Raw genomic sequence first — 17,665 nt, 5'->3', positions numbered from 1 at the left:
CTTTTGACAAACCCGTGTCCATGAAAGTTGAACCAAAATGCCTGTTAATATTTATTTCTATCCCGCATCATCATAATTTGTAAGAAAAGAAGACTTTTGTAACGATATCTTAGATTGTTAACTAAAATTGTTTATTATGCGTTGGCAATTAAACTTAAACTCTAACTGTACATTGTAAAATGGTTAACGATTGAAGTGTCTGTTACGAGCGAAAAAAAGTTTGGCATAACATTTTGACACAGCTGAGGAAAGAAAGTGAAACGTATTCTAGCATAGCAATATGACAGTCCGGTCATAGAGAAATATAGTAAGAATAGAGTGCTCACTCCATACATCAATTTTGGCACCAAAACGACTATTATTTTCGCAGCATCTGGCATCGAGTAGCGGAATTATCAGTACCGCTACTCGATACTAGAATTCTCTAGTGTCGCGACTCATCAAAATTGTATTGAACAACAATTTACAACTAACATTAAAAGCAGAAGTCGTTGAAAATAGAGTTCCGGTTAATCTGGTTATAATATTAGCTGAAATTTTTTGAGCATAAGACTTTTCGGTCGGTGCTACATCTATTGTCAAGTAGCAGTACTGATAATTCCGCTACTCGGTACTAGATGTCGACTACGAAAATAATAGTCTTTTTGGTACTAAAACTGAAGTATGGAGTGAACATTCTATGCATTTTTTGTCTATGGTCCGGTTTACTGTTGCATTTGACAATAGACACCTCAGTGCTAAAAGCATGGTGCATATTTAGTGTTAATACGACACGCCCTTTTAGTTTCCCGTTGCCAAACTTTTTTTTAATTGAACGGGTGCTTAGGTCGGATGGTTATAATGGCTCTCAGGCGGTGACTGGCCGCCAGGAGCGTGCTTCGAGTAGGCTATTTCGAGATTGCTCACTTCGTACAAGGGATTCATATTAAGTCCTTTAAATAATCGCTTCGGTATACCCAGTTTAAACCTTTAACATATAAATCCAGATTTAGCTTGCGATTCCTAATAATAACCATTCGTATGTAACATGTATTGCAACTGATTAGTCCACGTGAATGTATAACTATGTATGTATAATTCGGTTGTTGTACATAATGCGCGCCTGCGGATGTTTTAGCTAAGCACTACGCTACATATCTATATAATGTATGTATAACCTGTACTATTTGAACATTTTCTATCATTAATAAATATCTAGCGTTATTTCTAACACCGTTCAAAGTTGTTCACTTGTTTATACATTGTTATAAATCTGTATCCATATCTTTTATCACGACTTGTACCGTGTATGGTTATTTATACGAAATAATATAAATTATGTATATTAATCGTGCATTCATGTGTGCATAATTTAAAATAAAGAGTTGTATATTATATTTAATGATGAATTATGGCAAACACTATAATGGATAAATCTTTAACAATGTACCAATGAAATATGCTGAGACAAAATAAATAATACAAATGCCGCTTCTTTATTTATTGTATTTCTACACATACTACAATACCTGCCTACATCAAACACCATCTAAATTACTAAACATCGAATATCATTAAAGAAAACTTGTTTCATATTACTTTTTCAAAATGGCGGGGGATACCCAGAACGAATGTTGCTACACTAAAAATATTACTCCATATTTAAATCCGTAACAGACTACCGCACCGCTCCGCGATGTTGGTGCGGTCCGGCGCATGTATCGATAATATGTAAGGTGGTCCGTACGTTAAGGACGCAGATTTTGACAGCACCAAGGTCGCGGTACGGTGTAATAGTCTGTTACGGCTTATACACCTTGTACGTAATGTTAGGCCGTCTGTTATGGTTAATGATGGGTTAGTGCATTTTTTTTAAATAAAGCTATCTTCGTAAACAGTATGTCAGAACTGTCAAAAGTAGTTTTGTTTACGTTTTCTATTTTACTCATTTCCTCGATAAATGTCCGTTATACCTTGAGATATTAAAAGGAATATCGGTGAAACAAATCACAAATAAGAATAAAATAATACGTATTCGTTATGGAAAATCTCAGAAACATTTGGAAACCCGAACGTAAGTATAGTGATCGTATCGATCTCTTTTGTGAAAGGTGCTGAATAACGTGAGTAATCACTCATAAGATAAATATTTATTTTGCAGTATATCGCATACAATTAGAAGCCCCGAAGCCGCACCGTATAATTTGTGAGAACTGTCCGGATAAGCCCGAGTTTTACGGCAAGGAATACCATGGCATTATGGGTCACAAAGAAGCTACTTTACGATTACAAAATGAACCGAATGGTGCATATCTTATTAGAAAAGGAAATGATTTTAATGACTTTTACACCTTAACGTGGAGGTAAGTTTCGTTTCAATAGCCGATTTAAAATATATTATATATTTTTAAATACTCCTTATATCTTTTAGGAATAAATCCATGTAAGTAATACTTGTTTGAACTAAAATTTACTTTACTTGTAATAAGTTGTTGATAAAGTTTTATAAAGGAAGAACAATAGAAATGCAAATCAAATCTATTTAAATATTAATGAATAACTAAACTGGAAGTGAAAGAATTTATGATACTATATAATATAATGTAACAACTACTACTGTATATATATAATGTAATGCTGGTCCCTATTTTGCAGGTTTGATGACAGGATCCACCATTACAAGCTATACTACGATGGCACACACTACCTCAAAGACAAGCGGTATGACTGCATCTATGACCTGGTTGCAGATGGACTCATCACAACGCACATGGAGCTTAAAGCTCGGCACATCCTGGAGATGATCAACTCTCGGACCAGCTATACAGAGAGCCCTTATGTCACATTGAACAGACGGAAACTAAATACTTTGCAAAGAAAGCAGCAGTAAGTTTAATAACATGCTTTACATACTCTGATGTGGTAGAATCATCTTTTATTGAGTTTTTTTAGAAGAGGAAACTATTGTACCTATACTTCTTGTGTCTTGTGCCAAATCAAGTGGATTATTTAAGTTATGATTTTCTCCAAAAACATATGTAAAAGTTCTACAAAGTTCAACAAGACCAGCCAAAATTAAATTTTTGGTTTACTTACACAGAAGCTGGATAAGTAATAGACTAGTTATTCTGATTATAAATATATGAAAGGAATAAATACTTATACTGGGTGGAACATTTCAAGAGACTGAGCTGAAAGGATAGTGTTATCTAAGTGATCTGCAATCGAGTTATTATAATCGTAAAGCTGGATTAAAAAGTAAAACAAAATCATTAAATTAAATATTTTTTATCAGTGACAACCCTACCATTACAAAGTTATTTACATTTTAAATTGACACATGTCATTAACTTGCTATACATTTGATGCTCGGAGGATGCTCGGATCTACTTGCTAGGGTTGAAACATGCAGATTTTTGCACAGTGATTAATAAGTGAAAAATAAAGTTCATAGCCTAAACAATTCCCCGTTTGTGCGTTAGTCCTTCATTCTGTTCCACCCAATATGATGTTTATTGTATTACTTCAATTTCAGAGTGAGCAGACAACTCCCAATAACAACTACAGACAACACAAGCACCTTAGAACTAGACAAGAAGCCTGTGTTAGACCTCACACCCTCGCTTGAAGACAACCCTCTGCTTAACAAATACTGTAAAAGCCATACCTTTAAGGTTCACACATTCAAAGGCCTGAATTGGTGTGAGCTGTGTGCAAATTTTCTTTGGGGATTCACTGCGCAAGGTGTTAAATGTGAAGGTATTATGTCTTTCCAAGTTGTTTACCTGTTCCTGTTGTTACGCTACAAATGTTTCAAGCTCATGTTTAATCTAGACTAAATTTACCTCAACCCTTTAATGAACCATATTTCAAAAGATCCACTATATCAAGCTTCATTGGCACTTCATAGTCCCAATGATTCTGTATAAAAACATACAGAAAGAGATTGCATGGTGGTCATTTATGTCTTCTCAAATCTTACTGCAAGCCAAATTGTGACTGCCTATTGTAGATTTTATCATTGGTTGTTCTGTGACGAAGCCAATAGCTGATCTGCACTCGTATCCGTCTGATACTTACATGTTATTTATAAACTACTTACAAATTACTTATCTTTGTGTATGTAGGTACATAACTGGTGCATAGGGTTGGCAACTTTTGTATGATCAACATTCTGCTCTAGTCATCTTCATCAACAGATTCTAACCACGTACAAATTCCAGATTGCGGCTTCATAGCCCATTCAAAATGCTCGGAACGCGTCCCAAACCACTGCGTGCCCGACTTGAAGAAGATCCGCGGCGTATTTGGCATAGATCTGACAACGTTGCTCAACGCGCACTCTAGCACGTTGCCGTTCGTCGTGCGCAAGTGTGTGACCGAGATAGAAGCAAGGGGCATGGACTCTGAGGGCATATACAGGGTGTCCGGCTTCGCTGACGAGATTGAGGCGTTGAAGATGGCTTTTGACAAAGGTGAGTAATATGCATACAGTAGGTACCTACAATTAAGTAGAAACCAAATCAATCAATCAATCAAAATATACTTTATTCATGTAGGCCTAGCAACAAGCTCTTATGAATCGTAATTAATCTTAATCTAATTATCAGAGCAATTTATTGATGTTAATATTATTCCATAATAAAATTGGATTATTATACATATCAAATTTAACACTAAGAATGTCACAAAAGGATCGTCAAACATTAAAAAGATTGTATAAAAAAATACTAGTCTAGAATTTCTAGAATAAAATCTAAATGTAAAAAAAAAAGCATAAGTAACAAAAGAAGTAAATAGTATTACTTACATCGGAATATCCATTTCCTCATCAATAATCAAATATACCTAATAAATAAATAATCATTTCGAATAACAATTAATCCCACGTTGTATTATCATTCATGTAGTCTTGTGTGGTATAATAAGCTTTAGAAATAAGTTTACGCTTTACATAATTCTTAAATTTATTAATAGATAATTCAGTAATATGGTTTGGAAGTTTATTATAAAATCTTACACAATTACCCATGAATGATTTTTTAATTTTATGGAGCCGAGTGAAGGGCACTGCGAGCTTATGTTTATTTCTAGTATTAATATTATGAATTTCACAATTTTTCCTAAAATTTACAATATTTTTATGTACATACAGAATATTCTCATAAATGTATTGACAGTCCACTGTCATTATGTCAATTTCCGTAAATTTATCTCTAAGTGAGTCTCTATGGTTCATTTTGTATATTGCTCGAATAGCCCTCTTCTGCAGAACAAAAATGGTGTTTATCTCTGAAGCACCGCCCCACAGTAAAATACCATATGCCATAATGCTATGGAAGTAACTAAAATATACTAATCGAGCTGTTTTCACATCAGTGTACTGACGAATTTTGCTCACTGCAAAAGCTGCAGAGCTCAGTCTATTCGAAAGAGTAGCAATATGGGGACCCCACTGGAGTTTAGAATCAAAAGTTATACCAAGAAAAACTGTACTATCAACTAATTCCAATTCCTCATCCTTCACAATGACACTTGTTGGCACATGCCTTACGTTACCACTAGTGACAAACTTAATACATTTAGTCTTTTTCTCATTTAACAATAAATTATTAACATTGAACCAAGTTACTACTTTTGAAATAGCATTGTTTACATCATTGTAAGCTTGTTGCTGTCGTTTGACTTTGAAAATAAGTGAGGTGTCGTCTGTAAACAATACTATATCATGGTGGGTCTTAACAAGGAATGGCAAGTCATTGATGTAGATAAGGAACAGGAAAGGCCCTAATATTGACCCCTGTGGTACACCCATAGAGACCAAAAATATTTGATCCTTCGCTGCAGGTACGAAGATTTTTAAATTTAATATGGTAATGAGGGTTTACTGTATTTTTGTCATAGCTCGCTTTTTATGAGAATCAGCACAGACAGTAATTATTACGAAAGCGACTGCCATCTAAATTTTGAAATTCATTACAAAACTAAATAATAATCTTTCTCAAATACAGAGAATTTGAAACAATTCGTAACTCTTTTTCTCGTGTTTTCAGATGGCGAAGCAGCAGACCTGAGTCAATTCAGCAACATTAACGTTGTTGCCGGCACCTTGAAGTTATATCTCCGACTGCTGCCTGTGCCTCTCATCACCTACGACGTGCACCCCAAGTTCGTGCAAGCCACGCGTAAGTACACATTATATAGTCACCAACAGTAACGTCTTTACCATAGGGGCACACGGGGCCCGTGCCCAAGGCCCCCATCCTCAGGGGGTCTCCAAGGACAGACAGTAAGGGCTGATTTAGACGGCGGGCGAACTCGCATGCGATTTTAGTTACATTGCAGACTGTTGGTTACGTCCAATTCAACCGACCGATCAAAACCCGCCATGTAATGAAACTCGCATGCGAGTTATCGCATCGTCTAAATGGGCCCTAACAGTATATTTGATTACCCGTAATAAATAGAAGATCATAGTAGAAAAATGTTAGCTTAAGTAATTAGCTTTCTTTACTTTCCAAAGGGCCCCAAAATCTTATGTGCCCAGGGGCCCCAGCATAGTTTAAGACGGCCCTGGTCACCACCCTTGTATGTGCACCCTTCTATACGGAGCAGCTTAAGCCAGTTCATCCAAAGACAAGCCAAATCAAGTGGATCCCAAGTTTGAGTCATGCTTATCCGCTTGAGTACATCATGTATAGTGGCAGCTGCACAGAACACCGCCTCTAGAAACCTAATATTGGCCATTTTGTTCCCGACGCAAATCACCAAACTGTGAGGTGCGGGAGGGGTGCTCACGGCGTTGCGATTGGTCGTTTTAAACATGGCGGCCTGACACGTGTAAATGTAGGGATGGGACATGTTCATTACAGGTAGTGGGTACTGCTACCAGTGACATCGAATTTATTGTGGTAAAATTGTTACCAATTTAGTATACTTAGAGTAAACTTACTTAATAATTATACTTATTGATTAATTTAATATTTCATTAAGTAATTTAACAATGTACCTGATATTTATACTTAACATATTAGGGCATTTCTGTTTAAAGTACCCAGAACTTGAATTTTAAAGTTTAGAATTTTTATATTATTTCCACTCAGAATCGCAATCTCTTTCGATACGAGAAAAAAGTGTCGCCAAAATCTCATACAATTATTTTCTTTTGTCCGTTTTATTAAGGTCATAGGTCCCTCGCACTTCTTTGGAGTTCATCATCAGGTCCATCTCGTGACATGAGACCTAACTGCTCACCTAGAGGATTCTAAAAAACCCATACAACATATGTCTATCACAAACCAACACCGAGTTCCCTTGCACTTCTTTGAAGTTCATCATCAGGTCCATCTCGTGACATGAGACCTAACTGCTCACCTAGAGGATTCTAAAAAACCCATACAACATATGTCTATCACAAACCAACACCGAGTTCCCTCGCACTTCTTTGAAGTTCATCATCAGGTCCATCTCGTGACATGAGACCTAACTGCTTACCTAGAGGATTCTAAAAAACCCATACAACATATGTCTATCACAAACCAACACCGAGTTCCCTCGCACTTCTTTGGAGTTCATCATCAGGTCCATCTCGTGACATGAGACCTAACTGCTCACCTAGAGGATTCTAAATAACCCATACAACATATGTCTATCACAAACCAACACCGACTTCCCTCGCACTTCTTTAAAGTTCATCATCAGGTCCATCTCGTGACATGAGACCTAACTGCTCACCTAGAGGATTCTAAATAACCTATACAACATATGTCTATCACAAACCAACACCGAGTTCCCTCGCACTTCTTTGAAGTTCATCATCAGGTCCATCTCGTGACATGAGACCTAACTGCTCACCTAGAGGATTCTAAAAAACCCATACAACATATGTCTATCACAAACCAACACCGAGTTCCCTCGAACTTCGTTGAAGTTCATCATCAGGTCCATCTCGTGACATGAGACCTAACTGCTCACCTAGAGGATTCTAAACAACCCATACAACATATGTCTATCACAAATTCACAAACCAACACCGAGTTCCCTCGCACTTCTTTGAAGTTCATCATCAGGTCCATCTCGTGACATGAGACCTAACTGCTTACCTAGAGGATTCTAAAAAACCCATACAACATATGTCTATCACAAACCAGCACCGAGTTCCCTCGCACTTCTTTGGAGTTCATCATCAGGTCCATCTCGTGACATGAGACCTAACTGCTCACCTAGAGGATTCTAAATAACCCATACAACATATGTCTATCACAAACCAACACCGACTTCCCTCGCACTTCTTTGAAGTTCATCATCAGGTCCATCTCGTGACATGAGACCTAACTGCTCACCTAGAGGATTCTAAAAAACCCATACAACATATGTCTATCACAAACCAACACCGAGTTCCCTCGAACTTCGTTGAAGTTCATCATCAGGTCCATCTCGTGACATGAGACCTAACTGCTCACCTAGAGGATTCTAAATAACCCATACAACATATTTCTATCACAAACCAACACCGAGTTCCCTCGCACTTCTTTGAAGTTCATCATCAGGTCCAACTCGTGACATGCGGCCTAACTGCTCCGCTGGCCTAGAGGATTCTAAAAACACTTACACAACATGTTACCTATATATTATGTCTAAAATGGTACAATACGGTATGACGAAGCACGAAGTTTCCGCAACTGAAAAACCATCATCGTCACATCACTAGTCGAAAGGGAAAGGGATAGCGCATTGCATTTTCAAGTTGACGAAAAGGGACGGACATACTTCGCCTCTGCTTACTGACCAGTATAAAATGAACCCCGCGGACAAGAAACATTATTCAATGAAATAATGAATTTCGCTTTCCTGTGGGATGTTATTCCATCTGTTTTGTAAGTAGAAGTCTTAGATGACTTGCCACACCATTTTACGCTGCAATATCCCATGATTTCCCAATGAATTCAATAGTTTACGATATATTTTCTTAGACTCGTGCACACTGCTAACAGGTCGTAACCTTGGGCGCAACTGATCGGAGCGGCGCGCGAACAATCTTATATTTGACCTATACACCATACGGGCGGTGACCGCGAGTCGTCCTATAAGCTCGGTCTATAGGGGTTGGTCTGTGGGCAGCTGGCACCCGAGTCCCAGTAGGCAGTAATCTATTTTAATGTAGGTTATGATCCTGTTAAAAGCTATATTTCGCTTAGGGTGGTATTCCACCTGTCCAATTAATTTCTTCAATGTCAGTGCGTCTCACTTTCTCATTAAAGCAAAATGTAATACGCAATACACATTGGACAAAGAAATTGGATAGGTGGAATCACACCCTTATGTCATCGTCGTCATAACGATAGGGAAGAGTTCATTGGCCATAGATCTAGATTCATCACTACCATCAGTCGTGGGCTGCCTTCATCCAATAGTTCTTCGCGATCTTAACCAGATAGTCGGTCCACCTAGTTGGGATGGGAGTCATGAGAGCCTTTTCAGGCTGCAAATTCTTGTTCGTAACGTAGTCACTAGTCACTAATCAATAACCTTTCTGCTCAAGCGGCCATCGTCTCTACGAGCAATGTCCCACAGTTACTTAAACGTTGCAATTCTGTGAACTATGTCACCGACCTAATTTCTAAGTCCATTCGATTATTTTTCTTTTCGATTTTTCTCTAACAATAGATACTTACTTTATATTTCCAGAAATGAAGACCCCGTCAGATCAAGTGGGCATGCTGCGTGAATGCTTGGAACTTCTACCTAAAGCTCACTACAACTGCCTGCAATACATGGTCCAACATTTATACAGGTATGATCTGAAACATCTTCACTGCTCTTTGTAAATTGGTATTTTTATACCGGCTATGATGGTGAGAAAAAAGTATATAACCCGCCTGACGGTAAGTGGACACCGCAGTGGGCGATTGTAACAAGCGTTGAGGCTTGCGAAGGCCGGAGGCCGAGCTCCGCGTAGGGCCGAAGGCCCGAAGCGTCACACGAGAGGGGGAAGTTGGAGCTTAAACACGGCCCAATAGGAAAAGTGTCTTAAATAGACAAGCGAAATGGCGGGCCGAAGGCCGTAAGAGGTGGTAAAAGAATGTTGCCAACCCTTTTTAGGGTTCTGTACCCAAAGGGTAAAAACGGGACCCATTACTAAGACTCCGCTGTCCGTCTGTCTGTCACCAGGCTGTATCTCATGAACCGGGATAGCTAGGCAGTTGAAATTTTCACAGATGATGTATTTCTGTTGGCACTATAACAACAAATACTAAAAACAGAATAAAATAAATCTTTAAGTGCGGCTCCCATACAACAAACGTGATTTTTTTGCCGTTTTTTGCGTAATGGTACGGAACCCTTCGTGCGCGAGTCCGACTCGCACTTGACCGGTTTTTATTTATACGCGACCTCTTCTTACTGACAAATTGTTAATTCTAATGCTTATTTATATCTGCAGAGTATCCCAAATGTCAGAGGTGAACAAGATGGGGTCGCACAACCTGAGCACCGTGCTAGCCCCCACTTTAGTAGCTACACCCCCAGCCGTCACCGACCTGTCCTTCGAGATCCGCGCTCTACAAGCCCTCATCGACTACTGCCCTGCCATCTATTATCAGAACAAGTGAATGTATGGTTTGACAGACACGAACTCATTTAAAACAATCGATACTCACCTTCTGATCTGGCTCGAAGGACCATATCTACCAAAATGAGGTCACTAGCCTATCCTTCGAAATCCGCGCGGGCTAATTTATAATTATTGGTTTAAAAATCAATTTGTATATCATATACTTTAACACATTCAGCGCCAAGAACCCGACTGTCGGGTACAATGTTCATAGCGACTACGCGCTCCATACGCCGAAAACGTGGCTACGCGCTACGAGCGTAACCCGTAGTACTTAGTGGCAATTAATGTGTTAATAATTACTGTCCGATTTAAATCTTTATGATTATGTTTATTTGTTATGTATTTAGCATAATACTTAGTTAATTAAGAAATAAGGTAATATATATTATACTAAATTAGCGTCTAAATCTAAAGATTATTACAACCAAAGGAAATTAAGGAGAAAATACGTGTGCAATTCATGTTGTTAAAAATCTCATAGAAATTAAGCTACATTATCTTCCTGTTTAAAATTGTGATATTACATAATTGGTCTTTCAAAAAGATATTCGTTTATGACCATTCCAGGTTGTGTTATAAGTTTAGGTTATACTTATTACTTAGACACCGACTTACTTATAAGAGTAACAAATAATATAAAACAACGGGTTGCACTCCGGGAGTGCCGGCAGAAGTGAAAACTCAATGACATTGTAACAGTTTTTCGATCAGGTCACGTGTCCTACGTCTTACGCTCTCGCGAGTTTAAAATTTTTTCCCCATCACAAAAAGTGCACAGCGCCGCTAAAGAAGTTTTCACTTCAATAAAAATCCTGAACGAAATATTTAATGAAGACAAATTTATTAATCTTCGGTCTATTTGTCAAAGAGGCAACTGTCATAAAGATTAGAAATCGTAAAATTCTATCTTTCGTGTTTTGGACAACACACAAAACAATTGCTAAACTATTTTAATACAAACTCGTGACAATAGTCACCTCAAATGTTTACTTGAAGGCTACAGTGAGCAATACTATTAGCTTACAAACTTCTATGCAGAGGGGGTACCTTTTCTCTGCAGCGGACTGTACCACAGATATGCTATCAAAAATCCTATCCCCAATCGAGGGGTGCTATCCGTAGTCTGTAGGGTACATTTGGTAGTTTTGAAATCCATTGTATCTTGGATCTCACCATGCAGTTATCAAAATATTTAGTAAATTAAAAATGCATTTAACGCGTTGCGAATGTGCATTCAATACTGATAGAGATAATAAATATACACCAATGTATTTTAAGGTATTTTTTTATACTTTTTTATTTTTTATGTAATCACAATACTGATGAACTAAAGTATTAAATAAAAGTATTAATCATCTTACAACTCTTTTATTTGTTAATATTATTGATTATTACAGATCATTTTTTCCTCTTCTTCGGTTTGACACACTCATCGTCGCCATTTTGTTGAAACTTCTTTAGATCTGCACAAAACAGTACCTGCAATAAATAAAACATATACAAATAAGTTGTCCTCGACAAGTCTTTATTCAGCCAAATATCAAAACAATGGTGTTATCCGCCATGGAACATCTAGCTAGGTCTTTATAGGTTGCATTGCAGTTTTTTACTAGGTACTCAAGTATCAAAAGTCATTTATTTTTAAGCAAATAAGGCCCATAGATACATATTTTTCAAACTAACATACATGATATAATATAGATGGTCAAGCAAATCTCATCAGTAGAAAAAGGCGCGAAATTCAAAGTTTCTATGATATGATATCCCTTCTCGCCTACATTTTTCAAATTTGCCGCCTTTTTCTACTGACAAGATCTGCTTGACCAACTATAACAATTATTTGAGCGACACAGTTTTGTGTTGTGTGACCTTGTTCTGTGTTTCTGTGTAGGATAAGGAAGATTCCCACAGAACCACCGAAATACCACACTCACCCTTATAGGTACTACTAGTATTGATTACTTTTTACTAGCAATTCTACGTGTTACAGAGTACCACATGTAAGGGAGTATAAGTACTACTTACATATTACAGAAGTTTAAACGGTTTACCTTGTATTTAAAAACATTTCCGAGACTGCTTTGATTTGATACGATCCGGTTCGAAGGACCAAATGTTATGTTTACTTTGAGTTCTCAACGTCGTTTCGTATCAGCCGGGCTAGCACATGTAGCGCGACAGTATCTCGCAGAGAGATAGACTACCCGTCCCTCTTTCATTAGCATAGAAAAAGACAGGTAGTCTATCTCACCCCGAGATACTGTCGCGCCAATCATGTGCTAGGCCTACAGGCGAGAAGACGGACGACCGACATACATGGGAATTGCTCCACAGAAAAGAGCTCTTAAATATACGATGTACTCGTAAGTGGGCACTTTCCAGTGCGGTTCATTTGTTCAACGCTTGAAATCGGTAGACTTTAGCTCATTAGCATATGTGATTAGTGATTGCCTATAGCTTATTGTCATCATACGGGCATATAAAAATGTACAAACAGCAACATTCTTAAGTGTCGGTGGACCTTATTACAAAAGACATAAGGTACCGATGGATAGTTAACAGTGTGGCCGATGGTACCTGAGGCCGCCTGAAGGTTTGCCATAAAAACGAACGGGTATAAAAAACGAAACCCTATATTCATAAAAGTTTACAAGCCAATGAGGCCCATTCAGTGACGGATTTGCCCTGAGGCCCAGTAGGGCCGGGCCTAGAGCGGCAAGATATTTAGGGCCGGCAAATTGTGACAAAAATTCGCTGATGATAACAAGAAATAACTCAAAATGTAGTCAATATGATGGTGCTGAGAAAGGGGCGGCTACAGGGCCTGGGGCCTAGGGCGACAAATATATATCCCTTTCTTGCAAGTACATTATGGTGCTCACACGCTGACTGTTATATAACATCGTGTGACAGGTACAACGTGATAGTGTTTTATTATGTTCTCCCTGTCACACAATGTTATATAATGTTATATCCATACCTCTGCACCATTAGTCAAAACTACAGATTAAGACAAACGATTATTAAATTGAAAATCGTAATTAGATTCCAAAAAAAGTAAGACAATGTTGCCACTTTTTACTAGCGCGTCTTGTATTTATGTTAAAATAAGTAAATAAAAGTACTTTTTTTAATCGTAGGAGTAAAATTACCAATAAATAAATTATCTTAGCGTGTTTATTTATAAAACGGAATTTACTATTTTACAAACAAATGATTGCAGTGGCAACAATGTCTTACTTTTTTTGGAATCTAATTACGATTTTCAGTATAGCTAGTTTAGGGCTTGTAGTGCGTTTATGAATATCATCACAAGACATTAAGGACGTGTTTTGATATTATTAAATTTCATATTTATTAATAAGATATAAAATCTTACGTAAAAAGAAAAAAAATGGTAATTCAAACTCTACGCGGATAAATTTTCGCGCAGAACCTATAGTCTGTATCTTTAGGTACTTAAATAAAAGTAAACAAACAATTTGTACATTTTCGGGTAGTTATAACATTTATTGGTTAACCGACGAAAACACGATACCGCCTGGGTCAGTCAATGAACGACCTGACTTTAACCTACATTATTTGATCATGTAATGTTTTCATCTACCCTCAACTGGCTTAAGAAGTCATTTGAGGGTAGATTTTGTTTACTCTACCTAAAGATACAGAGTAAAAACAAGTGAAAACTCACAGTATGCGCCCAGCCGGCCAAGTCTCCATACAGGTTCCGGAAGTGATCGCCGATCTCCGCGTACATCTTGTCGGTGACGGACTTCCGGCCGCGCAGGTGAGGGAGGTAGTGCGTCGCGATCTGGTACACGTGCGTGTCCACCGGCAGGGCTTCCAGGTGGTGGAGGGACATAAGGCAGATGCAGTCGGCCACCTAAATAAATGAAACATAAATGCACTTTGAGATGCCATCAAATGTATATACATACACACACTATTTCATAGTACCTTTACTATAAAGAAGCGCAAAACGCTTCACTGAGTTGAAAAGATTGATTCATATCTTTCGCTCGCGGTGATATATCACTCATTTCGCTCACTTCGCTCAGTGGATCTGTAGACTATATTGTTCAAGAGTGAGTAGAGGGAAATGTCAATCAATCAAATACACACAGCCGTAAGTGCGACCAAGATGGCGGCTAATCACGTGATACGATCCCGCCATGTTTTCCCGACACCCTCCGAATTCTTCCGAACCGCTCCGAAACCTATTCGTATCGTCTCAGTCGCTCGCCACGCTCGGCCAGCTCATTTGAATCATGAGTGGGAAAGAGCGCGCAAGGAACACTGAGATAGATGAGCGACTGAGCGAGTTAAATCATCAGTGAGTTGAAGAGGAATTAAGCGAGTTCAATCAAAAGATATAGTTCATTTAAATCACTTACTCGTGAACCCCACATTTCTATTTACTATCTCTCTATTAAACCATTGGTTTAAGAAGCTTCATACAGTTAGTAGGGCTTGGGAAAGCAAAATAAACTTTTCACAATACAAATCTATATAAATTGACTGTGCGTGAGCCAAAGTCCCCGTCTCAATTTGGGGCTGCCTTCATATGTGGCTTTTCTCTCTACAAAACGCATTTCTCAACTTGATTCTCGTGAAATTTTGTGTTTAAAACATGAACTTCACATTATATACCTTAGGTCCTATTCCGTGCAGCTTCATGAGCTCACTCTTGGCATCCTTGTACTTCATCTCTTGGAGGGACTTGAACCATTCCTCTCCCCCCCACTCCACAATCTGCGCTGCCGACTTTTGGATAAATTTGGCTCTGTAGCCAAACCCAAGCTCACGTAGCTGAGATTCCATCTTTAATAAAAAGGTGAATAATTCATAAGTGTTAAAAGGTGAGATGGGGTCAAGATGAACAGGCACAAAAGAACTATATGTTTGGAATGGTGTTTGTGTGGCCCCAAGAAAAAAAAACCTTGTTACTCCATCTCACCTTATTTGCAACATACATATTTCTATACAGGGTGGCCAATAAATAAGTGCATTCCCTTTGGGATACCATTGCGATTATACTGAGTAACTTTTACTATTGGTCCATCCTCGAAATCGCGAAAAAAAATTTACCCTCGCATAGAAAATGGACCAGACAATTTTTTTTTGCGATTTCGGGGTTGGTCCCATAGTAAAAGTCGCTCAGTTCAATCCCAAAGCCTCCCTGGCAACGGGAATGCACTTATTTTTTGTCCACCCTATATACAGCAGAGCCTTGCTGATTAGGTTGGACTCTCAATAAAATGAAATGGGATTATTAACAGAGACAAGGTGTATGTATATTTTTACTGCTAAGTATGTAGATTCTTTACTTTCAAACATTACACATAGCACTGTGAACATCACAATTATGACACTAGCCAAAGCCATGAAAACTAAAACAAAGTTTACTGAGCAAGTTAAAATGTGGTTCCTATGTTGCTACAAATCCTTGATCCTTTAATTTAACTTTAATGCTTTTCACTGTTGTTTTATTATTTTCACTTCTAAGCCCTCCAATTGCAGAGGCTGCATTCAAATGGGAGTTTTCAGCTATCGCGGCTAACACCCTGGACCCCTACACTACCCTGTCATAGTATTACTACCTGTCCTAATTACTCGAGTATAAGCTATCTTAGAAAAACTATATGTGTTTGACCAACTCTAAGGGCGAGCAGTGATTTTGATTAATTAAACAGATGGCTTTTAAGTTACCTTTGGCTCACACAGCTTTTCAACTTCAGGAAAAGCATAGTATGTGGTGCCTTCATGGGTGCAGATTTCTTCTCCATAGTTAGAGCATAACTTTTCAACCATGCTTGATATCCTGAAATAATAGACACAACCATTGGTTAAACAAATCTTGTGTGTGTGCAATCTTATCTTTCTGCACTAAAATGTCTATAGCAAAATTAAACAAATTACAAAATATTTCTCTGACTTTAATTTTAATATTTCATTGTAAAAATAATGAAATATGAATAAAGGCAGGTACGCATATTTACAGCTTTCTGTTTGCATTCTTAACACTTCCCATATCTCTCCCGTTTTTGGTTGTTTAGTGTAATGTATGGACTTTTTTTAATAACAAAATTGTATAGTCTTAACCTATCAACCTAGAATCAGTAAGAGGCCAAACAGCTCACAATAATGCCAATAAATATGATTTGCTCCAGTTTGTATGGTAATTGTAAACCACATCACCAAAATTAAAGCACTTTAAGGTATAAAGAGTATCTTAAAGTGCTTTACTAGTACTTACCTTGATATGTGATTATTCTGGCTGCAAATAAACGAGAACAGGTTCTCGACAGGCTCCTGCGCCAGCATCCTGATACCGTAGAACTGCTGCCCTGCCGTTTTAAACAACTCATCGCTTTCTGACCATTTCTTGTAATAACTACCCAAATCCACTTCCAAGCGAAAATATTTCTCGAGCAAACTCGTAAATAACCCGTTTTCATTTACTTCCGCTTTGTTATTAACTTGTTTTGCTTTATTTTTAGTAGATTTATTCAACAAAGAACCTATGACTTGGTAATGTAAGCAATCATCTTTTTGACGCAGTTTCCACACTGTCTTCGAGAAAATCCCGATCCATTGATCATTTTCTTGATTATATGTCCATCTACAACAAGATAATTTACATAATTTAGTAAAAAAACAGTATTTCATCAGGTTAAACTACATTTAACTGATATTGCTGATATCCTTTTACCTGAAGCTTTGTCCTCCATTAAGAGTTCCGATCAATTGAACCTCTCGATGTTTACACTTAATTAGGTTCCAAGACATTTTGTTTAATAATTATTACTTACTAAATTCAGGTATTTCATTTAAAAACAATAATAGCCCTGAAACGGCGCGTAAATATGTTGAATTGTTCATTCGGTTATTCGGTTGATTTTATGTCAAATGTCACTGTCAGTGTCACTAGTGTCTGTCAAACTTACAGCTTTCAAATTATTTTAGGCTAGCAATACTTAATTAAAGGCCCTGACACATGTGCCCAAGTGGTTAGAGCGTTTTTGTCTCAAATCTCTGTCTTTAAGGGATTTATAAACGCTACGATTTATC

The 17,665-nt window shown here is 37.8% G+C and overlaps 2 protein-coding genes across 2 annotated transcripts; one reads left to right on the top strand and one right to left on the bottom strand.

Moving 5' to 3' along the window:
- Nucleotides 1–1,861: 1,861 nt before the first annotated feature.
- LOC134800206 (beta-chimaerin) lies at nt 1,862–10,801 on the top strand. The gene is made up of 8 exons (XM_063772698.1): nt 1,862–2,053; nt 2,141–2,342; nt 2,635–2,865; nt 3,515–3,738; nt 4,203–4,454; nt 6,033–6,164; nt 9,667–9,772; nt 10,421–10,801. The coding sequence occupies exons 1-8, from the start codon at nt 2,020–2,022 to the stop codon at nt 10,587–10,589; spliced, it is 1,350 nt and encodes a 449-aa protein (XP_063628768.1). The 5' UTR covers nt 1,862–2,019; the 3' UTR covers nt 10,590–10,801.
- Nucleotides 10,802–11,946: 1,145 nt separating this feature from the next.
- On the bottom strand, nt 11,947–17,476 carry LOC134800214 (N-glycosylase/DNA lyase). The gene is made up of 6 exons (XM_063772711.1): nt 17,307–17,476; nt 16,851–17,216; nt 16,304–16,415; nt 15,245–15,415; nt 14,286–14,477; nt 11,947–12,073 (listed from the first exon to the last, which is right to left on the bottom strand). The coding sequence occupies exons 1-6, from the start codon at nt 17,381–17,383 to the stop codon at nt 11,993–11,995; spliced, it is 999 nt and encodes a 332-aa protein (XP_063628781.1). The 5' UTR covers nt 17,384–17,476; the 3' UTR covers nt 11,947–11,992.
- Between the last annotated feature and the right edge of the window lie 189 nt (nt 17,477–17,665).

This window comes from Cydia splendana, chromosome 19, assembly GCF_910591565.1.
Source record: "Cydia splendana chromosome 19, ilCydSple1.2, whole genome shotgun sequence".
In the NCBI taxonomy this organism is placed as follows: domain Eukaryota; kingdom Metazoa; phylum Arthropoda; class Insecta; order Lepidoptera; family Tortricidae; genus Cydia; species Cydia splendana.
This window is presented reverse-complemented; position numbering and strand designations above follow the sequence as displayed.